The following is a 23,095-nucleotide window of genomic DNA, read 5'->3' as shown; positions in this document are numbered from 1 at the left end:
ACCAGTTACCAAAACGATGAAAAAAGCTTAGTGGAATTGTAAGGGTCTGCCACAGAAAAAGCAGAACCACTAAGCACCTTAAAACTGCATAATGTGGTATGGTTTATATGGAAACAGAAGCAATGAAGAAACTGAAAGAGAAACCGAAGTGTAATGGAGGTGTGGAGCCCAATTTTGGAGAGAAGGAAATACATTCTGAAAAGGAAGACGAAACAGAGACAGTAACTTGGAAAAAAGATGGAAGGAAAGAGCCAATAGGTGAAAAGAGAAGAGACATGGAAGTCAAAGTTGGTGTGGAGTGAGGAGAGAGAACACGAAGATGGCCAAGAGAAAGACACTTTCTGGACACTGATCTCATTTCTTAAGGCACTATGTGATAATTCAGATAATTCAGGTGTGAGTGCACTGTAATGGACAGAACAGATATTACTGAAGTGTCCAAACTTGAGGGTAAAATAAAGAAGAAGTGTCAAAACAAGCATAGACAAATGCACTAAATTATTTTGCCCACGTGTGTGGATAAAGGAGAGCTGCTGTAAGAGCTGCTATTTCAAGTGTTTGGATGTGCACTGGGTGTACTGGAGGAGTCTGCCACCACCGCAAAGCATCATAAAAACACCCCAAAAAATCCAGCAATGGAGGATGTAGCCAGGAGAAGTGGTTACATTTGGATTTTCATTAGTAGTTTTTACTGGGAAGCCTACAAAGCCTTTATTCCTTTTTCTGTTGGCTGTTAACACTGTAAGGTCCAGAATCTCTCCAGGGAAATCAGTTTTTCCCAATATTTTTTGTCAACTGCCTTCCACTTGCCTGTGGATTTGTGGGAGCTGCCCATGATGCTTTCCCAGGAGCCTGTCTCTGTGCCTGCCTGCCTCTGTGAAGCTCACAAACTATTTTTCTACAATTAAGACCTGTTAAAAAACTTCAGCAATAGATCCCAGCATGCCACGGCTCCTATATGCTCAAATTTATCTCTAGATGTAATTAGTTGGATAAGTTCCCATTAAAACTGACTTCTTGAATCAGAACTACAAATTAAAATGGAGCTGAATCAACCAATATTCTCACCTTTGCTTCCCATAATAGTTCAAATGGAGTGCATATCCATGAAGCAAGAGAAATCCAGCTTTCAGAGAAAAAGTACTTTAAAATGCAGTCTCCTTTCATTCTAAGTTACTAAACTATGAGTTAATCTTTGAAAAAATAAATTTATATCCATTTCAAATATGAAGTAAAATATATCCTCCTTGTCCTGATCAAATAAATTCAAACTGCTGACTAAATTCTTATGAAGGTAGAAGTTCACAGTAAGTTCTAAATTAAGAGCTCTCTATTTACAGTGAACACACTAAAATAATTCATTTTTTCTTATATCAGACTGGAAGCTAAAACATGCACCAGAATTAAGTACAGGAGAACAAGCTGAGCCCCAAACCTTCCCAACTGCCAGTAAAAATTAGAACCCAAGTGATCTGCTTCTGGGAAACTGAAAAGAAATAACTTTTCTCATACTTTCTAGGATTTACCTGAAGCTTCACAGAAGGGATGAACGATTAAGAAAAGCTTGGAAATCAGCAATCCCCATGGCAGTTCAAATATAAAATTGATCTCTTATTTACTTTTCAAGACAAAAGGCTGCTCTTCTTACCTGAAGAACTCTTTTGGTCAGGCCGGTTTTCTGAGCTAGCTGTTTCAAGTCCTTGGCATCAGGATTGTGGTTAATAGCAAAGTATGACTTCATTGTCCGCAACTGGTGGTGTTTGAATGATGTCCTCATTCGCTTTGTTTTTTGATTGCTGGGGTATTGCTGGTCTCTATCCAGGTGGTCACCATCGTTTTCATTGCAGCTTAAAGCTTAAGGCAACAAGAAGAAAAGATGTGTAAATATATCGTTCTGTGACCAACACTGTTTGCAGTTCATCTGAGTGCAGCACTTAAAATAACACACCATGGCATGTATTGTGCTGGTACAAATCCTGCTTGTCTTCCCCTCCATTTCATAGAATCACAGAATCAGAGAGAATTCTTTAGGTTGGAAAAGACCTTCCAGATCATCGAGTCCCACCACTAACCCAGCACTACCAAGGCCACTACTAAATCATGCCCCTACACGCCACATGTCCATATCTTATAAATACCTCCAGGGATGGTGACTCCACTGCTTCCCTAGGCAGCCTGTACCAATGCTTGACAGCCCTTTTAGGGAAGAAATTTTTCCTAATATCCAATCTAAAGCTCCCCTAATGCAAGTATCACTTATTATTTGGGAGAAGAGACTGATCCCCACCTCACTACAGCCTCCTTTCAGGTAGCTGTAGAGACCGAGAACGTCTCCCCTGAGCTTCCTTTTCTCCAGGCTAAACCCCCCCAGTTCCTTCAACCATTCCTCATCAGACCTGTGCTCCAGACCCTTTGCCAGCTCCATTGTCCTTCTCTGGACTCACTCCAGCGCCTCAATGTCTGCCTTGCAGTGAGGGGCCCAAATCCGAGCACAGTATTGAAGGTGCAGCCTCCCCAGTGCCGAGTACAGGGGGATGCTCACTGCCCTGGTCACCCTATGGCTGATACAAGCCAGGAAGCTGTTGGCCTTCTTGGCCACCTGAGCACACTGCTGGCTCGTATTTCTGCACCTTGTATGTTTCCCTTACAATAACCCACCAGCAAGGACCTTGACCTGCCTCTTTATGGCTTTTAAAATGTCAGGTCCGTTTCCTTTCTTCTTCTCTCAATCTCCACACAGCCTTTCCTTCACTTTCTGCTTGTAGGACAGTAGCTGTCCTCAACTCCGTAAAGAGTTTTAGTGTACTTTGTATCACTATAAATTGCATTGTAAGGTACAAAGCAAGCTGTACAATACAGTCCACTTAAATCTCAATGGAACAGACCAGTTAAAATTGTAATTATTTCCTCCATCAAACTAAACCCTGTAGAGTACAAGAGAGACCATTAAATGAAACACTAGAAAAGAAATAAAGTTTGTGGGTACCAGACAGCAAATTATGACTATAATTCGACTAGCTGAAGAAATAAAGCTGCTAATACAATGTATCACTCCCAAATGAAAAAGATCTTTTTCCTTATTTATGTGTTTGGACTTCCTTGTTTAAAAAATAAGCATTTGCAAATACCAGTTTGAATGATCAATTCTGTTATATCCTTTGAAATCATGGAATGACACTGACGGATACATGTGCAAAAATCAACCACAAAGCCTGTAAAGGAGGTCTATGAGCAAGGAACATTAGAGTAATTATCAAGTAGTGTTAAATGTTGAGTGCCAAGCAAAATAATCTCCAAAAGTAGTTTTTAATTTATTTTTGTACAGAGTAAACCATAGAAAATCTCTTAAAACAAGAGGAAGAACCAAGCTTAAATCCACTAAAACAATCAGGGATATAACTGAAAATTTCCTCTGACAAACTGTCATCAGTTTGCTTTTTCTGTTCCAATATCAACTCCCTTTCAATTTCCTGCAAGTTTTATGTGAAAAGTACTGAAAATCACTACTATTTCTCTTCTATGTTGCATGCAAAAAAATACATATTTTAAATTGTGAATTATTGATGAATTTCTTAAACAGAGAAACAGATTTGTTTCAGTTGTCCATTATTGCTGGTTCATTACAACTAAGTACATCTCATCGACGTGTCTTTATAGTTTCTCTTTAAAATGCTTTCTATCAGAGGTTTTCAGCCCTATTGCGAACATACACATTCTGAAAGGCATGCATCAAAAACAGTTTTAAAAACAAATACATAAAAGGCATGTATTCATGAGTAAAAATGTGCACAGATTCTATAAGCAGGTTTGCAGCATGTCCAGGAGCTCCTTTGCAAACTTCAGCTTTTCAAACCCTTCTAGAAAGATATGGCACAGTATAGAGCAAAAATTCAGCTCTAAGACCAAACCCATGTTTGTTTAATAGATAGGTAGAAAGTGTCTGAAACCTCAAACTTTCCTGTGTGTTTCTGTACTCCCATCATTTAAAAAACAGCTTAAAAAAACCCTGTGCTGTGTATAGAAATGTGTGTATGTGCGTGTGTGCGTGCATCTGTGTACATTTGTATAAATCCTTTCCAGACCTAAGCAGCTCATGCCAGATTCTAGCAGTAAGAAGTATTTCTGCTTGTTTTCCTGCGGCGTGGAAAGACTGGAAGCACCTGAATTTAAAAGGTGTAAGATGCTTAAAAGGAGATAGTAAAAATGTGGCATTAATGGAGCTGGGTGGAACGAAGCAAAACCTTTCCTGGTTTAAGAACTAGTTGCCAAACTGGGGTCATGGCATGTGCTCCGGTCTCCTTCATAGCTGCAATTCCTGATGGAAAGAACACTGGGATGAATAACTGAAACTATATTGCTCATAGCAAATTCTATTATGGAAATGTAAAACCAAGCAGTGCTTGGTTTTAAAATGTACTCACAGAATCTTTGGTATTAGTAATGGAAAAGACCTCTGTGTGTTATCCAAAATGCTTTCAAACCCTCCCAGAAATAACAAGGCAGAGATTTAGGAGGAAATGCATCAAAATATCTGTCTGAAGGACTGAGGTCTGTTCATGTCAATATGCAACAAAACAAACCCTGCAAGGTTTGTTGGGATTGCAACAGGGCTGCAAGTAGTGGGATTTTAACCCATTCCATAAAGAATGAGATACATCCAGGATCCAAGGAAATAAACGTGATTTAAACCCTCCCAAAATGGAATAAGGGTCTCAGCTTTTCATCAAGCCCTGATAGGACAATGAACAAGTTATTCCTTGAATTTCTCATAATTTTACCTCCTCATCTGCCAAATAAAAATATTAAAACAACAGTAAATATGGACCATTTCAGACTGGAAAATAGTGTCTTTTCTATGCAGGAAGTTACAGAACAGATTTTGAAAGCACACAAGAGTGGTTCCTGCTCATTGTCTTGCGCAAGTGGTTTGGGTACCCCCAGGCATCACCTGGTATGACATAAATATTCCATATTAGTGTCAATTCCCCTCTTGTATTTGGTTGTGGTGCCTGGCACCATCTCCAAAAGTTGATTCTATTAGGGCTAATATTATATGTATCTCTCACAGAGTCAGAAATGTCCATGGGTGTTGCAAGCCCAGAGATACAGAACAGGCCAAGGGTGTACGTATGGGGAAGTTTTAAGAGCTGAGGAGTTTCTGCAAAAGGCATCCTGGTGGAAGACTAACACTGCACACACCCCTCATGCAACCCTCTGTTCTTCAGGTACTTCTTCCCTGTTTCTCTGCAGCGTCCCTGTGTATCTCTCAAAGGAACTGTTGCACTATCTGTACGTAAGGATTCCATTCAATTGCAGTATCTAAGGGCTCCTGCTGGGGGTTCAGAAACACAATTGATAAAATTCCAGTCGAACAGAGGAGTCTTACATTAACTAATGTTTCATTCCTATTTCGTGATAAAGCAAATTCTGAAATGCTAAGTTTCTTTTTTGACCCTAGAACATCTCCAAGGCCCTTGTGTCTTTCCCCAGCCCCATATCCAGGCCATTGCCCTCCTGGTCTCAACAGCCACCAGCTCTTCCAGCCTCCTCCACCAGCATCATGACACAAATGGCCAACCGGCCACAAGATGGTGATGTCCAGGGAGAACATCACTAGAAACTGAGGTCAAAACATTGTATTTTGATACTGGTGACCAAAATATCCTCTGCAGAATACCACATAATACTGTCTCTAAAAACAGCGACAAGAGTGTAAAGCAGGATGTGCTGTCATCCTTGTGACAAACACTGTTTGAAGAAGAAAACTTGGGAGCACTGTTTCACGCTCATCCCCACGTTGGGATTTGTGGCGAAGCATGGGCTTAGTGGTTAGTAGGTCACTAAGTAAATAGCACATGGAGAAGATGGGAAAGAGGAATTTCCTTTGGGGGAACTTTTTGTTCTTAGTAGCTTATGTTTGACCTGTTAAATTACCGAAAACAAAAAAAAAAGCAGCAAACTAATCCCGATTCTGAAAGAATGATGAAACGAGACATTTGGTGCATGCATCAGCTCTCCATATTCAGTGGCTCAGGAACATACACCCCTTTCCCTCTGTAATAAGAGACAAGGGGGTGTTTTAACCTCCTGCTGCCTGGAGAGGGAACTTGTGATTAACTAGACTGGGCAGGGGTGCAGCCTGATTTGTTGTCTGCAGGAGATTTAAAGGACTTTGTGGTACCCGCATTCCTGAAGGGGACAAAAGTGAGACAGAGCCTCTGAATGGTACTTGGGACAAGAAAAGAGAGAGTCTTTCTCCCTGGTAGAAGGAGAAGACACTTGGAGAAGGCAGTCACCCAAACTCCTTCCCACAACTGGGATCAAAAGACGTGAATCTGTGTCACTTAGAGCAGGCAGGGAGGGTATCCTCACCGCTCCTGGGGCGCCTGGGGCAGCGTTGAAAGGAGGCTGCCTCTGCCAAGCCTTGGGAGCGACGGACACAGAAAGCGCTACCTCAACCTTGACATTTCAAGAGTGTTTCTAGGAAAAAGATAAAGCCTCTCCTAAGGAGCGCCTATCTCCCAGACTGAGCATCACAAGGCCACAAGAGAGGAGAGCTGGGACTAGAAACCCTCTTTCCCTCCTTCCCCATCCGCCTCGCACAAAGGCGCTGCGTGTCCCGCCGCCTCCCGGGGCTGCTCCGGGCCCGCCCCGGTGCCTCCAGGGGCAGAGAGCGGCCTGGGCCGGGGGACAAAGGGGCCGGAGCGGGCCCGCGCCGAGAACCGGCTGCGTGGGGGGAGCCGGCCGCGAAGGGCTTTTCCCCTCAATTAAGCCAACTGAATGGCGCTGAATAGCCGGTGCGAGTGCGCGGTAATTCCTTGAGCGCCGCGATTAACCCGGGCAGCCCCGGCCGGGCCGGGGGAAGGGGCTGGCGGCGGGGCCAGGGCGGGCTCCTCCCGAGGGACCCCGCTGCACTGCAGCCTTCCCAGGCAGGGAGCGGGGTTAGGGTCCCGTTCACCCCTCGGGGAGCAGGCACTGCCCCGGCCCCGACCCCAGCTCCCGGGGAGGGGCCGGATGCACCGCGCCGGGGAGCGGGGAGAGGAGAGAACTCTGATTTCTCGTAGGAAACCGCTGCAAACACCCCTTTTTAAGCTGCGACTCCCGTTACTCGCTCTGCATCTGTAGTCGCAGGAAAGCTTATTCTAAGCTTTTAGTCCCAGGGGAAAGGAAGAGAGAAGGAGAGATTCCCTCTCCCAAACTTTTCAGGCTTTTCCCATTTTTTGTCAGGATAAAACCAGCCCCCCCCTCTCACCAAAGCCCGTTTGGAGGCCGGCTCCGGAGGGCCCAGCGGGGCGAACCGAGCCAGCGGCCCCCGGGGAGGCGAACCCAGCCCGGAGCCGTGGCCACCCGCTCACCGGAACGCTCCGAGCCTTCCCGCTAGCAAAGGAAGGAAATCGTTATGAGTATCGTCCCTGTTTGCACAGATTATGGGTATTTTATCAGCCCGTCGTGCCCCAAATTTGTGTCACTTTGGAGGATATTTTAGTGTCTTCATGCTAAAGACGGACTAGATACAAATGAATAAAACGCAGCCGCTGGGGGAGGTTCGGGGTCTAACCACAAAGGGAGTATTCACAATTCTTTACAGGTGCTTCTGTGTTCAGCAAGCTTTCAGCCATTGATTTACTGACCTAAAAAAAGAAAATACCCCATCAAACTCCATTCCAACAAGTGAAAGAAGAAATTATGATCACAGGAACACACTAAAAAAAAAAAAGAAAAAAGGAAAAAAAAAGAAGAAAGAAAGAAAAAGAAATATTTTTGAAGTTTCTGCATCCTTCTAAGCTATTTTCCACTTGTCAGGCTCTATCCACATCTAAAACCCATCAATCCCGTGCAAACGGGGTCTCGTTTAAGTAGGAGGGGGGTGGGGGGAAGAAAAAAGTGCGTCCCATCCGTGTCACAGCTGAATACTTGCTGCAGTTCGCGAAATAATTCCAGCCTCCGCTCTGCGGGTCCCCCTTTTCCCACCACCTCTGGGTGTAGGTTTATTTACACAAACTGTTCTACAGGAATAAACCAGCAACAGATCCCCTCAGAGGACAATATTGGGCCTTTCTGAGAAAGGAATTACAAGTTGCATTAAAAAGAAAAAGAGAAACTGTCCCACTTGTAAACGGTTTCCCTCTAAAAGGCACTAAATCGAAAGCTTTGCAATAATTTACTAGTTTGTAAATTTCTACATCTACGAGCAAGCCGGTCCCATTTCCAAGATCAATGGCACTTCTTATCGTGTAAAATAGTCGATTATTGGTTTAGTAAATAGTTAAGTAGATAAATAGTTTTAAGCACAGAAGCCAAAGGTTCCTCAAGGAAGGTCTCGCAAGCTCCAGCTCTAAACACAAATTAAAAGACAAAAAAAAAAAAAAAAAAAAAGGAGGGCAAATATTTTGGAAACGAATTTTAAAGGACGTGGTTAAAGGCGGTTTATGTGGGACCCAGGGAGCGGGAAAGGCTTCCCCGGGCTCTGCTCCCAGCCAGGAGAGAGCAGGGATTCGATTTACAGGTCCTTTGAATCTGAACATCTGCCCTGCACAGGGAGACAGCGGAAGGACAATTAAAGTTTAATCCCTGCGAAAAGGAGACGCTTTTAGACGGGCAAGATGTGTATTTTATGTGTGTTTTAAAACTCAACTGTTACTCGCGAGAACACCACGCACACCTTTCATCAACCTTCACTACTGGGACCACTACTGATTTTTGCACTACTTCCAAATTACTCAGCAATTAGCTAAACCAATAGTAGCCGGCAGTTTTGTTCCCGAGGTGCGTTTTCCTCTTCGAGTTGCGCCCTTTCTCCCTGCCATTTTCAGTGCAAACCGCTCGATTTCGGTGCTACCTTTCTCTGTCCTCGGGCGCAGAACCCCGCATCCCATCCCACCCCCGCCGGCTCCGGAGCCCCGAGCGATCATTGGTACAACCCCCCCGGGCTCCCCCACGTCCCGGTCCCCCCGTGTTCCCCTGGACAAGCGCGGCTGGAGCCGCGGCTATCGGGGCGGCTCAAAACCCGCAGCACACTTGGCCTTCACCTAACGCCTTCTCCGAGGGAAGAAGAATAAATGTTAAAGGCAAATCTGCGCCCTACGGGACACGTCTGAACTTCGGAGATTTTAGGAAGAAAACGCGCTGGGGGCGGCGGAGAAGAGCAGCCGGTACCGGAGCAGCACAACGGAGGCGGCGAACGAGTTCATGCGGGCGGGCGAGCGCGGCGCCCGGAGAGCCGGGGTCCGACGTGACACACACAACCCAGCCCACCCCCCCACCCCCCCCCGCCTGGAGATCTTGTCGCAAAATCAAGATTTAAGAAAGTTCTTTTGTCCAACCCCGTCTCCGGGCTGCACACGGGAGCGGCGCTGGCAGAGCCGGCGGCCGCAGCCGTTCCGGTGGGCAGTTACCGGACCAAGAGCACCGAAGGGATGGAAGGAGCCGAGGGGGTGGGGAGAGGAGGGGGAGAGGAAAGGGAGACTGATCGGATTCCTTCGCCTGCAAAATTACAGTGCTGAGGTGAGGGAGGAAGGTTAAACGAGGAAACACAATGGAAAGTTTGCAGCTCGACGCAGAGAGCCCGAGAGACACGGGTGCGGCCCGGTTTGCTCCCGTTCTTCTGGCTGCTTGTCCCAGTGGAGGGGATGCGGGGCTGGGGAAGGGGTGCTGCGGGTGTCCCCACTTTGCCTCGAGTTACATCTGAAGAGCAAAACTCCAGCCGAACTTGTCATGGTGTGAGCAGCCCCTAGGCTGCTGCAGACACCTGCTGCCGGCCCCCCCATTTGGCATCCCCCAACCCAGCATCCCCCGTCATTGAGAAACAGCCACTTTCTTATTCCCCCCTCCTCTTTCCTCCCAAAACTCTGAGGTACAGGAGCTCAGGACAACGGCAGAGTAATTCACCCATCAGCAGCCTTTGAGTGTAGCCACTAAAGAAAATTCACAGCTCTCTGAAGTGCTAACTTACAATCTCTGGTTTCCAGATTTTATTTCAGGCTACACTCCCCCTTCTCCCCCTCCTTAACCAGATGACCTTGCTTCAAAACATTTTATTTCCAGCTGAAGTGAAAAATGCTAACATATTAGCTTCTGTAATTGCAGTTTGACAGCACTTGATCTCAATAATTATGCTGCAGCTAAACTATTATTAACGGTTTAAGCTAAAATAAACGGAAATCCCCCTTTGGAAGTGAACAGAAACAAACCATTTGAATTGTTCAGGGTGAAGATGGAGGTCTCTTACCTGCGTTGTAGGCTGCCAGGTCTGCCCCAGGCCCTGGGCTCTTCCTTTTCCTGGGTCTCCCCTTCTGGACAGTCCCCACGCCGTTGTAGTAAGGCAGTCCCAAAGTGTTGGCAGAGCCCGCTCCCAGTGCCGGGCCCTTCCCAGCGGCTACATCCGAGTGGTTGAAGTGCACCTGGTACTCCCCCTGGATGAGAGTCTCGAAATGGAGGCGGCAGTACACCAGATTGTCCTTCATCCCAAAGTGGTCGCCGGTGGTCAGCATCTTGTTGCAAGTGGTGCAAGTGAAGCAATTTAAGTGATATACCAAATCCCTGGCCCTCATGACCATCTCGGAAGCAGAAATCCCCAGGTGACACCTCGCACATCTCTGCACCGAAAACCTCCTGCAAAACAGAACGGCCAGAGGAGACGGTGAGAGGCGCACCCCTCCCTCCCCCCCTTGCCGGGTCCGCCTGGAGGGCGGCAGAGGGAGAGGGGCTGCAAGGCCCAGGGCAGCGGCACAAAGCCGGGCCGTTTAACGGGAGCGGCTTCGCTCCCTGGGCAGCGCCCGGCAGCCGGGCGGGCACCACGGCCAGGACCCCCGGGGAACTCCGTCCCGTTTCCCACCTCGCGGCGCAGCTCCTGCCCCGCCTGCTCCCAGCGGAAAAAACGCCCTGACCGCCGCCCGCCAATTCCCCCGGGGCTAGGAACGGCCCCGCGCACAGCCGGGCCGGGGCGAGCGGCACCGCCACCGGGAGAGGAGCGGCCCCGCGGCCGGGCCCGGCCCCGCAGAGGGGTACGGGCAGGACGACGATCCTTTCCCAGGGTGAAGAGCTGCGCCCTGCGCTCAGGGCAAGAAACGCGCCCGGCTTCTCTTGGCTGTCCCGTTCCCTCCGCGGTCCGGAAAGGCTCGGCCGGGGACGCCGGCTCGAAGCTCCCAGTGCCCGCCCGCAGGCGGGGGGAGCTGAGCTCGGGCCGTGCCCCCCCCCCAAGAACCCGGGGCCCATCCCCACCATGAGTCTCCCTCTCCAGTGGGAGGTTTTAGGAGCTCACAGCCCGCCCCGTAGGGACAGTGTGCCCACCGCGGTCCCTTTAGGAAGCGGTCTGCTCAGCGTGGGGGGCCCTAAGCAGGTCCCAGGCACCCCCCCCCCGTGGTAGCTGAGGGCAGGCTGTACCTGTAGTAATCCTCCTTGCAGTAAATGCTGCCGTCCTTGCTGAAGCAGGTGAGCTCGGACTCCAGGTTGAGTTTGCATTCACAACACTTCAGGCAGCGCATGTGCCACTGTTTATCCACAGCCAGGAGGTAATAACGGTCGGAGATTTTCCCCCCGCAGCCGGCGCACAGGGCAGCCCTGTCACTGCTGATGGAAGGCATGGTCTGCTGGGGGAAAACAATTACAGACCGTTAGCGAGAGGGAAAAACTCCGATGCGCTGCTGGGCACCCCCCCTTCCCCGGCCGGGGCCGGGCTTCGCTCCCCGCGGGGGCTGGCAGGGGAGAGGGGCTCTGCGTCCGGAGCTCGGCCCGGGCCCCCCCACCTTCCCGGGGGCGGGACGAGGGGACCCCCTGGGGGGCTAGGGAGGGCGTCCGGATCCGGCCGGGTATCTCTTCCCTTTATTCCTTTTTATATTTTTTTCGTGTATTTTCCAGTCCCAGAACAAGGAAAGATGCTGTTCAACAACAGGCGCAATAATCACCGAATAGGGCAAATCGCGGAGAGTTAGTTTTCAGATTTATTGTTACGGCTCTATTGAGAGTGTCTGCGCGGTTACTGCTCTGTGAGTGCGTGTCTGCGGAGCGTGTTCGTGTGTGTGTGTGTGTGTGTGTGTGTGTGTGTAAACTCCGAGTGAATGACGACCAGGGCGCAGGGCCGGCTCCAAACGGCCGGTGCCCGCTCTGCGCCCCGGGGATCGGTAAGCACAGCCGCGGAGGAGGCGAGCGGCACTGACCCGGGTGCGGAACGGTGGAGCGGGAAAACGAAATAGCGGGAAAGGTGTAGGAAAGAAAGCAAGGGGGGAAAAAAATAAAAATCAACAAAGCACTTTAGATTATGCCGGGATAAACTTGGAAGCAATAAAACTAAATGTAACCCCTATATAATTTAATAGTTTAGTGTCAAATCGCAATCCAACCGAAACCTTGCAAAAAACCAAATACATACATATTCTGCCGACTTCTACCAAAAAAAGAGAAAGTATCTGGCGCCAGTTAAAGACGCTGATTTCTTTTAGCGGGCACCTCAGGGCAGGGCTGGGGCTCAGAGCAGAGCTCGCTGCTGCCCACCGGCTCCCAAACGCCCCTTCCCGCCCCGCACCATCCGGTCTTGGCCTCGTGCAAGGGGACCCGAACCATTCCTGCACAGCTGCGACAAACACGCGTTTGTTTTGATGCGGGCCGGGGGGAGAAGTTGCTTGTTTACTTCTACCTCCTCCCGAGCCCGAAGCCGAGCAGAACGGGCAGAGCTAACGGGGCAGAGCCGAAAGGACCCAAAGGTGCTTTGCCAGCCGGTGCTGGAGCGGTATCAGCCTCCGGCCCTCGGGGACCCCCCGTCCCACCGCTGCCAGGGCTGCGGGTAGAGAGAACCGCGGCTCTCCCCACCACGGCTTCTCTCCCGAAGGCACTGACCGAGCTCTGCTTGGGGATCCGTTTAGAACCAAAGCAGTTTGCACTTTAAACGAAATATAATTTTTCTGCTTTGCTTTTCCGGTAACAAAAAAATAATAAAATATTCCGAGATCCAGAAACGGTATTTAAGGAACCAGTATTCCATCCCTCTATTTGTTACATACACATGTGTACGCATATACATTATACATCGATATAGAAAGGTATATATTCCTAGAAAAATCATTTGTTATTGCTTAATTGTACGGAGAAATATTAACTTTTCCAAAGAAAACCAAAACCATTTAGATTAGAAATCATGTTCCACCCCTACAGCATAAAGGCTGATTTCCAGCCAGTATTTCGGGATTAAATACTCTGTCACCATTAAGTAAATTTCTACGTAGCATTAAGAGAAATAACACATACTGATGAAGTTTTAAAACCCGAGGACAGATAATCTTTCTTGCATGTGCCCGTATCGGCTCAGAGGACAGCATTTAACCAAAGGAAGGGATTATTTCACTTCAGAATTATCATTTCTTAATTACGAAAAAGTAGCATACCTAAAATGTTGCCTCAGTTAACACACTCCAGAAATCTCTTCCACTTTGCCAGCTTAACGCTGGTTAGAAGGATGCATCTTTTGCTTATCTAAATCTATTAATACACAAGCACTACGCATCAGCAGGCACAACATAAAAAGTGGTAAAGTTATAAAGATTTGCATACATCCGCCTCCCTGAACCATATCTTCTAGTTCTGCTCGCCAGGGCTGCAAACCCACTGTGCATATATATCAAAATTATTTTTTAAAATCGTAATTTAAAGGCACTCCAGTTTGACTACTTTATATATAGATATAAATGCTATAAAGACTCCCTCAGCGTAGACATCCTACCTGAAAAATAACACGGAATTGGATTCTTTGGTGTTTGTGTTTCCATTCTGCAGACAAAAAATTCACTGTGCCAAAGCGTTATCTGTATAAAAGCATACTTTGCCTCTTCCCCAAAACTTTGGAAGGCCGGACGGGCTGGGGGAAGGGAAGGAGTTCTTGGACGCTACCAAAAGGCTGGTCTCGCTTTCTGTTTTCTCGCAAGAGCAGTACCGTTCGTTTCACCCAAGCGTTACTATTACTATGCATATTATTAATAATTAACAGTTTCGTGCCTTTCCCCACGGTTTTTTTTAATCTTTTGGGGTGCCTTTCTGCTTAATTTTCTTCTGGTTTAGCATTTTGCGTAGATTTCCCCCCGATCTGCTATTTCGAGGGAGAAGCTGTATCTCTGAGGGATTATTATGTTTAGGGGTGGAAGGGCTCCCCTTCCCTCGCTTCCTACCGTTTCGGTCTCTCCCCTGTCTATAGCCGAGCTGATGGCCGGTGCTTCGCTCTTGGTTCTCCGATCCATCTCGTCGATGACCCCGTGCATCTCCGAGCCGGACAGACTGTGGAAAAGCATCGCTGAGGAAGCAGAGGAGGAGGCCCCGAGTTGCTGCTGCTGCTGACAGTTGTCGGGGTCCCTGCAGGAGCCCAGAACTTGCATTAACCGGAGCCCTCCCCCATGCATCTAGCACGGCCGCCCCGTCTCTCCTCGGGCACCGGGCTTTTCACCCCGGCGCAGGTCTCCGGAGCGCAGGGCAGGCACGGATCCGAGGTTTCAAGGGGATGGGGCGCAGAAAAGGCGGGCGGAGGGGATGAGGGAGAGGGGATAACTGGTGGTGTAAGCTTCGGGGCTCGGGTCTAGTCTGTTGCGCGGCCCCGGCACATCCCTCTAGGAGGCTTCTTCAGTGCAGGGCTCATGGCCCCAGGTGCAGTCCCAGGCTTTATGCTCTGGCCCAGCTGGCAGCAGGCTGGGCAGGTTTACGGTTGGGAGGGATTAATAAATAATAGAAATATAAAAAATTAAACCATCTTCGGTGAGAAATAAATAATAATAATAATTGGAAAAAAAAATAACAACAAGCCCCCTACATCGTACTGTGCGAAATTTCGGGGAGGAAAGCGAGGGAGAAGGAGGCTGCAGCAGGCGGAGAGCGGGCTGGTGCTGCAAGGAAGGATGGGGCGGATGCCCACCGTACGCACTCACAGTCCAGAGGGCTGGCAGCGGCGGCAGCTCGGGGGCAAAGTTTGCTCCTTCCCCCGCTCCTCCCCCAGCCCGCGGGAGCTCATTGGGAAAAGAAAAAGCCAAGGGGGAAGGAGGAAGAGTTGGACGGGCACCAGGTGGGACGGGCGCTCGGCAGCCCCTCTCCCCGTGACGCGGCGCGGCCCGCGGGGCCCGGGGCGGCTGCCGGCGGGGCGGGGCGTGGCGGGAGCGCAGCGGCGGAGCCGGAGCCGCCGCCCGCCGCGGTGCCTGCGAGCGGCGCGTCTGCAGCCCGGGCGCCGCGCGAGGCTCCGCGCCTTTTCTACAGCCCCTCTGACATCATGTCCTGCCCCGCCGCCATTGGCTGCCGCCGCGCCCGGGCCCGCCGGCATGTGCTCGCGGCCGGGAGGCGCGGGGCCCGCTCACCCCCGCGGCACGGCACGGCCCCTGCGCCCCGGCCCCGGGCGTGCGGGGTCCCACAGCGCTGCCGCGTCCTGTGCCCCGCCGCGGCCCGGGCGCGTCGTGCGTCGGGCTGAAGGCCGGACCCCGGAGCCCACAGCCGCCCCGTGGCGCGGTTTGCGTTTGCCGCTGGTGACAGCCCGTGACGAGTCTCGCCGTGGAGCAGCAAAGAGGCTACCGGGGGGAAGCCGCCAGCGCGGGAGAAGTAACGGGTCAAAAGTTTGTTTACGCTCCGAGATCACGGTACCCCCGACGGTTGTTACTAGTCGAACGCACCCAACGACGCCCGTTGTGAAAAACATTCACCGTTAGAGCATAAGAGTTTGTGTCATTCAAGTTCGTGGAGCCTTCCCTGACTGAGGCTGCCCGCTGCCTGTGCTTCCACACGGGCTGTAGGAAAGCCAGGCCAGGAAGGTCTCTGAACTTGAGGAGAAGCTTCAGGAAGTCTCCAGAGAAGACAAAGAATACACAGGGAAATGGTTCGTGGTGTCTAAATATTTACCCAGAAGGCAGGTAGTAAGGAAGGACTAATTAGTATTAAAGATGTCAAATATCACACTTCTAATGATGTTAGCAAAGGTAGCACAACGGAAGGTAAATGTGAATGCACATCTGAGACCATGAGACTAGCTGCTTAATCCGTGCCTGCAAATCATTGCATCACTCTGTGTATCACCGCGAGGTTTGTTTCTGACATAGAGATTTGCCTCTTACAGGTGCAGTGCAGTTAAGACGATCTTTGCTACAATTGGAATTACTCTGCTCATATTCGAACTTGGCTGTTTTTACATGTTCTGTTCTTGCAACAACCTGGGCTTTTTGTCATCATTCTTTTGGGACGGCTGTGGGTAGTTGAATGGATTTGCATGTCACAAAGGAGAACAAAGTGTCTCCTGCAGAAATGCCATGAAATTGCCACGAGAGCCCTCAGGACCTGTACAGGATGCAAGTTATTTTTGGCATCTGTTGGAGCTACCCAAAAACTGGCTTAAAATCAGACCTTGGAAACAATAGAAGTTCACATTTCATCCAGACTAGAACTCTGTGATAGAGTTAGTGGAGCTGCATAGGATTTATCTTGATAAAATGATCTTTCCCTTCCTCCGTTAACTTGCAAGACATTTCACACACTGCCTGTGATGGGAGATTTGCTCCAGCAAGAGCTGTAGGGTGTTGCTCACTGGGCACCATGCACACCGCTGTGGAACGCCCTGGTGTTCTCCCGACTCACACCATTATGCTGTAGATACTCTCACCTCCACGCGTGCAATACTGTCTTTAGGTGTCTTAGTGCCGGTTTAATTCCCTATCCCATACCTGGTTACACACATTTTGCAGTTAGGAAAGGTCGTGAACTCGTGCACTCTGTGTGACATTGCTAATTGTCAAAAAGCTTGTATCTATTTAACGGAATTAAAATACAATATTCTATGTAACAGCCTTGCCTAAGAGGCTGGAACCAGTAATACCAATCGCCCGTTAGAAGGGGTGGCGTGGCCCCCGGTTCACAGGCTATCTCGGATTATCTTCCTAATGGATATACAAACACAAGAAGACACCCAACCCTTGCTACCAAAACACAGGGAGAGTAACAGAATGTAAACATAAAGCTGCTAACGTACACACTGACACGTGAATGACATTTACATTGTTCAGAATAAAATCCAGGATATTCTCGAATAATGAGCCACAGAAAAATTGCTGTAGCAAAATAATGTTTAGAATCGAGCACGGATTCATTTGGAATGAGAGGGGTTTTTTCATTAAAAAAATGGTGCAGCTAATAATAAAGTCTTTTAACCTGTATTTTGTTATAGGTGACAGGTGAACAAATCACAGGTCTTGAGTTTCTCTACCCTGCCTCTCTTGGTAACGTCATCTCCAGTACCATCTGCTACCTACCAGCCAAACAGACCAACCACATAATGAGGTACCAGCTTCCACCCAGCTACCGTGACTAAATCAGAACAAAAGATTCAACGCCTCCTTCAACAAAGGAACACAAGTCTAAGCTGTCTTTGCTAATTGCTGGGTTTCAGGTTGTCTGTTACAGATTCTAAGTGAGCTACAAACTTCCATCAAATACTTATAGCTGTTGGATAAAGGTACTAAGAATAAAAGATAAATGGAAGCAAAAGGTAAGAGAGAAGAAAGCTTAGAAAATAAGTAACTACTTATGGTAATTTAAAGACTGTGGAATAATATAAACATGAAAGACCAGGGGGCAGAGTGATTGATATCTCATATGTTTTCGATGCCCCTACGGTTATTAGACTGCAATATATGGGAACATACAATAAACTATGAATTAAAATGTAATTGTAGCTTCAGGCGTCTTCTTCATTGTCTGCTGTGGTGTTATGTCTTCATGCACCGTGATTGACAAGGTGTAATTAATCATCTTACTCAGTTGTAAATATGGGCACCCTTCACAGTAGGCATCAGGAAGTGTGTACCAGCAAAGGAAGCAATAGTTGACGCTGATATACCATTAAATCAAAATCAGAACGCTTCTATGATCAGAAATGTGTGTTTGGTGTGATGCTGTTATCGTTTATTTCTAAAATACTGTACCAACAGATTTACTTGATTTGCAAGTTAACTACAACATTAACTGGTTTTATTTATTTTGTCTCTTCCTCATTTTTATAGGCAATGATGTTGTTCTCCTAAAATGTGAGACAGTTTGCTCCTTGTCAGCAAGTGGAGCTCAGCTCAGCTCTTCATCTCCCTGAGCTGCCGGAGACAGCCTCACACGCCTCGGGTTCGGGTGCTTTGTGGACTGACTTGCAACGATTCAGGGGAATTAGTACTCCATTCATATATCACTTTTTGCACTTATTATATGCTGAGTTAGACACTGTGGGTCATTTTAAAGTGAAAGAGAATAATGAAAGAATGTGTTAAGGAACACTGTTCAGTTTAAAAATAGGACACTTCTTGTCACAAATGCTATCCCCTAACTGTAAATGAACATAGTTTGAAGATTTTTTTTTTCAGTATGCCAGGGCAAGAAACATTTGATATCTGTTTCTTTTTCTAAATGATTGCTATCCTTATCCAGTTAGTGAAAAAATGGTGTATGAGTCACAGGAAATTTAAGTGGTTTGTCTCAGGGAAATTTGGTGGTATGCATTTTTTTGACGCACATAGAAGCTGCTGAATGAATAATTGGCAACCTATTTAATGTCCTTTGCTTTAAAGCTGTCTGGTACATTTGCTGTTTAAAAAAAAAAGTCTTTCAAAGCTGTTAAATATGTAACAAAAAGAGGTTGCTATCACCATTCTGTCATGAACAAAGCCATACAGTGAGCTGCCTGGGGTACGTCCAGTGTGCTATTAATTACAGAAACAATAATAAATGAAAATTTGCAAAGTTCTCAAATTCCAGTTCTTTGCAATAGCAGCTGATGAATGTTCTATAAAAGCACGCAGTGAAAATGTCTGTCCAGGAATTAGCTATTAAATATTAACTACGCCAAGCATTTGGGGGAGAGCATGGAATCTATGGGATCTATAATTTCACCGTTTACCCCTCATCGAGTAAGATCTCTCACTGTCTTGGGAGCAAACGGAGCTTAAACCAGCGCACTTCCAAGAAGATGATCGACTAAGAATGTGTTTTATTTTGATTTGAAAAACTGTCAATCATAGATAAAAAAGACCAAATAATATTATTCTATAATATTAGCTAATTGTATTTGTCTGGTAAACCAGGAATATGCAGGGAAGATGAATAATACAGTTTAAAAGGAAAATATTCCGAATCTTTTGCCCAGATGTTGTGCTGAAATTGTTTGTCACTGGTACAAGCAATAGATTTCAGCTAAAAATACAAGTATGTATCTATAGATGTGAGCGAGGCGTGAGATGTCCAATGTTGTCCATATTTCAGTTTATATAGCCACAGCTATTTAAACAATTCCAAAACTGCCTCTACGGGTGTCAAAGAGGGAGGGAAATCTTCAACCACATGATCTTCTCTCCAGAGTCCTGTTAAATCCACTGAACTTAAAACAGAACAAGAAGTGTGAAATATGGGTTTGAACATGTTATGTCAGGAATGTAAAGGTTGGGAGCCTTTTTAGTAACTGATATTAATATTGTATTAAATGTTATGAAAAGGTAGGTGTTGGAGAGGAGGGCTGGGCTCATGTGCAATTTTGTCAAGGTTTTTATCTGTGATTATGATTCCAGATGTATCTATTCCCTGAGGAGAAAAATGAAGTAAAGTTGGCATGTGACATGTGTTTTAAGGTGTTTGGCACAGTTTCCCAAAGTGATGACAAAATGTTCATTTTTATTACAGTGAATTGGTAAAGAAAATACGATTCTGAAGGTCAGTAGCTGTATATTTAACGTAGCTTCAGAGGTTTATTTTGGGGAATATAGGTTTTTGGTGGGATGTTTGGATCTGATTGCCTCACTTGAGCATCTACCATAGTAAATAATTAAAATAGAATAATTTTTACAAAATAGGAAGTAGTAATTACCAGAAATTCTGTAAATTCTATGCACAGAATATGGCAAAGTTTGCAAAAAAAAGTCTCTTCTTGCATCTAGTAGTGTAGCTGCTTCTTAATACATTTTTTTTAATCTATTTACTACAGACTAATCTCTTTGCTCCACACTTGGAGCTCCCATAAGTGATTAAGATGCTTTGTATGAACTCTTTTTTAGTGTAAATAGACAGATTTTTTTAACAAAGTGAGGAAGGGATTTTTTAGGTGAAAGCTATTTTGCCTAAATGCACAGTAAGAGTTTAGATAAGAAAGTTCCCTGTGGCTCCCCAGCTCCCCTTCTCTCTTTGCCCCAACCCCTTCCGTGTGTAATAGTACCAGTAATTCCATGCTGACAGCAGGGCACCCAGGGCTACATTACCAGGCAAACACTCACTCATAAACATTTTACAAGTTCAATATCAACCAATCCTGGAGGTTTGGGAGCCTGCCCTGATTGGGTATATCATGGATTTGGTAAACATGGCTACACAACAAAAATAAGGTTTGTAGAGAAAGAAAAAGCCCAGTAGTATTGCCTCTTTCGAATAATCAGAGGCTAAGAATATGATTAATTCCATATTTTATAAGTAAACTTGTATAGCTCTGTATCCATCTGCAAATATTCAGTGATGTGCTCAATACATTCCTTTCTGTTCTCCAACCACATTTCTTTGTGAATTTAACCACATCAGAAAGCACTTCGGATTTCTAACACAAATATTAGATGCATTTAATGTAAGGAAGCTTCCTTTATTGGAGGTGATTTGGACCATTTTGTATTTTATAGGTATATTTAAGAGGTTAGCAGTAGGGGGGAATCGTCTGTGGAAAATCTGTCTACAGCTGAAATTTTTAGATGCAGAAGTGTTGCTGAAATGCCTAATACATTCACATTCTTTTGTTAAGTAGCTCACAGGACTATCCTCTTAGCTACCAGATACTTTCTTTTTTTTAAGTCAAATAACATTCCTCCTTTTTTTCTTATTTGTAATTTTCAGCAGTATATACTTGGCTTTATATTTGTGTGCAATTAGAAGAAGATTTTAATTCTCAAGGGCTTTACTTTTTAATCTCTTTGGTAATCTTCTGCAACTTTACCTTATCTTCAGTGCATGCATGGGCAGCATTCAGCCTCTCATTTCCTGGGAAATTACTGATAATGATTTACAAGTTTTCACAGATTAATTTTCCATGGGGTAATTTTTCTCCAATAGAACATAGCTCCAATTGAAGAAAAGAAATCCAAGGTTAAGGTATTTCAGAACACAATGCAGAAATTCATTTCTTGAGGTCCTTGTGTTTATATTTTAAATTTAGAATCCTACTTATACCTCAGTATGGGAAAAATAGTATGGAGAGCTTGAAAATTAAAGGTCTGGTATTTACCAGATATTGAAATGTGCCTAATGAAGGCAGAAGACTTGCTCACTAGATTTATTTTAAAGCAGTGCTTTTATATATTCATAAATTAAAATGGCAGTTTTCAACGAGATACTTATTACTATTTTATTTGATATTTGCAAGATGCCTGACCATTTAATATTTATCCTTTATTTCTCTGAGCTGATCTAATTGCACCTCTCTATTTTGCATTTATTTCTCTTTGCAAACACTACATTATTCACTCTCTCCTGTGCTTATTAAACAGTGCCACCTGCACCAAATGAAACAAAGCTTCTCCATCAATCTATCCCAGCTAAAGAACCCTGACTATATATTATAATTAATTGAAGCTCAATTGAACACTTGAGTCTGAACTAGATACAGTAACCTGAAAAAACATTAAAAAAATTAGGATGTACTTTAAAGAAATCTTTTAAATGAAAATGTTCACTCTAAACTGAGAACCTAACCTTGTACCAAGCACTCTTCATCATCTCTGCACAGTACCTCAAGTAGCAATTAGCAGGTCCTTTAATTAATTAACTATTCCCTGTACATCACAGGGATTTTTGTGGCACTAACGTCATCCCTCATAAGTGAATACCAAATCCAGTCAATATTTTGTCACTATAAACCCTTATCTGGACTACCTGAATGGCCACCGCCTGTCTCTGAAAAATGATTTCAAAACACAGAAGGCAGGTATGGAAACCAGATGCAAACTTTGCAGGGCTATGCCTGGGGAGTTAGCGGAGATAAAGCTGGGCACAGGGAACTAGATGCAGGGAATCTAATAAGGCAATATTTACAAGAAGAAGAAATCAGGTAAGATACAAACTGAAGGAGTAATGATGAAATCTTGTAAATAGAGTGAAGGAAAAGGATTCTGTAAGAGAAGCTGAATGTATTTTCAACTTTCAGAGTGCTGCAGACTTTGCTCTCTGGGCTGCCCATCTTTAGCAGTGTCCGCTCCCAGGCAAGAGCAGATGAATTAAGTGGCAGGTCAGACACAATGAGGTGAAGGGGCATTTCCAGCCAATCGCTGACATTTTGCCAATTTTATACTTTACAAACTTCTTCTCTAAGCGTGAGTGTGGCTGATTATTTTCAATGGAATTCTCATTTGGAAAAAAATACGAAGTAATTTTAAGGGAACTGACATCTGAAAATGAGACACCAAATACGGATTGCTGGGCTTAAGGTTTACAAAAGATGCAGTATGTAAATTTGTTTATATAAATATGTATAAGATATATGACTGTATGAGGCTATGTGTGTGTGTGTGAATGAACATATGTGTGTGTATCCATCCATCTATTTGTAGATTCAGACACAGACATATGTTATCATTTCTTAGAGGCAAATATCTGCCGAAAGAATTCTTTGTGTTCAGTAGTTTTCTTAAATGTGTAGTAAGTTTATCTTGAGAGGTTTCTGTGTTCAGGAAAGATCTTGTGAATTTATGTAATGTACAGCATAATGAACTCAAATAAAGTATGCCTCGTGGTTCTGCAAGAATTATACATTAGCACTCTCCTTCAACATGTGTAATGTTTTGAATTATGGAACAAACTTTATAGGTAATTTTAAAATAATAAATGATATATATGATGGACTTGTAAAATAGATACTGCAGAAATCTCAAGAAAGAATTAATATTCAAATAATTTGGGAGTTTTGCCAAATGATATTAGAATTAAAAAAAACTCCAAAACATTTAATTGGAACTACTCATGAGGGGTAATATTTATTCAATCACCAGAAGACAGTAGCTGCACCTCAGTGAGATTTTCTGTTTTGTAAGAGTAGCAGAAATTTCCAGTTTTGCCTCATGGATTCTCTTACATCACTGATATT

General features: G+C 45.7%; 1 protein-coding gene and 1 long non-coding RNA gene across 5 annotated transcripts in view; one reads left to right on the top strand and one right to left on the bottom strand.

Moving 5' to 3' along the window:
* LHX2 (LIM homeobox 2) overlaps positions 1-23,095 on the bottom strand; it is a 33,986-nt gene that overhangs the window by 8,180 nt on the left and 2,711 nt on the right. The window contains exons 1-4 of one of the 4 annotated variants that reach the window (XM_030507255.2): positions 14,154-15,188; positions 11,383-11,585; positions 10,229-10,611; positions 1,649-1,854 (exon numbers count right to left, since the gene is read on the bottom strand). In XM_030507255.2, coding sequence (XP_030363115.1) covers positions 1,649-1,854; positions 10,229-10,611; positions 11,383-11,585; positions 14,154-14,381 — 1,020 coding nt within the window. In that variant the 5' untranslated portion in view covers positions 14,382-15,188. The other 3 variants (XM_030507254.1, XM_030507257.2, XM_030507256.2) reach the window with 3 other exon arrangements.
* Positions 16,898-22,759, top strand: LOC115617113. Its single transcript, XR_003994498.1, has 2 exons — positions 16,898-17,491; positions 18,006-22,759. It is a non-coding gene; the product is annotated as an uncharacterized LOC115617113 (long non-coding RNA).

Source organism: Strigops habroptila, chromosome 15 (assembly GCF_004027225.2).
Source record: "Strigops habroptila isolate Jane chromosome 15, bStrHab1.2.pri, whole genome shotgun sequence".
Taxonomy (NCBI): Eukaryota; Metazoa; Chordata; class Aves; order Psittaciformes; family Psittacidae; genus Strigops; species Strigops habroptila.
Note: the sequence above shows the minus strand (reverse complement) of the source record. Positions and strands in the feature narration are given on the sequence as shown.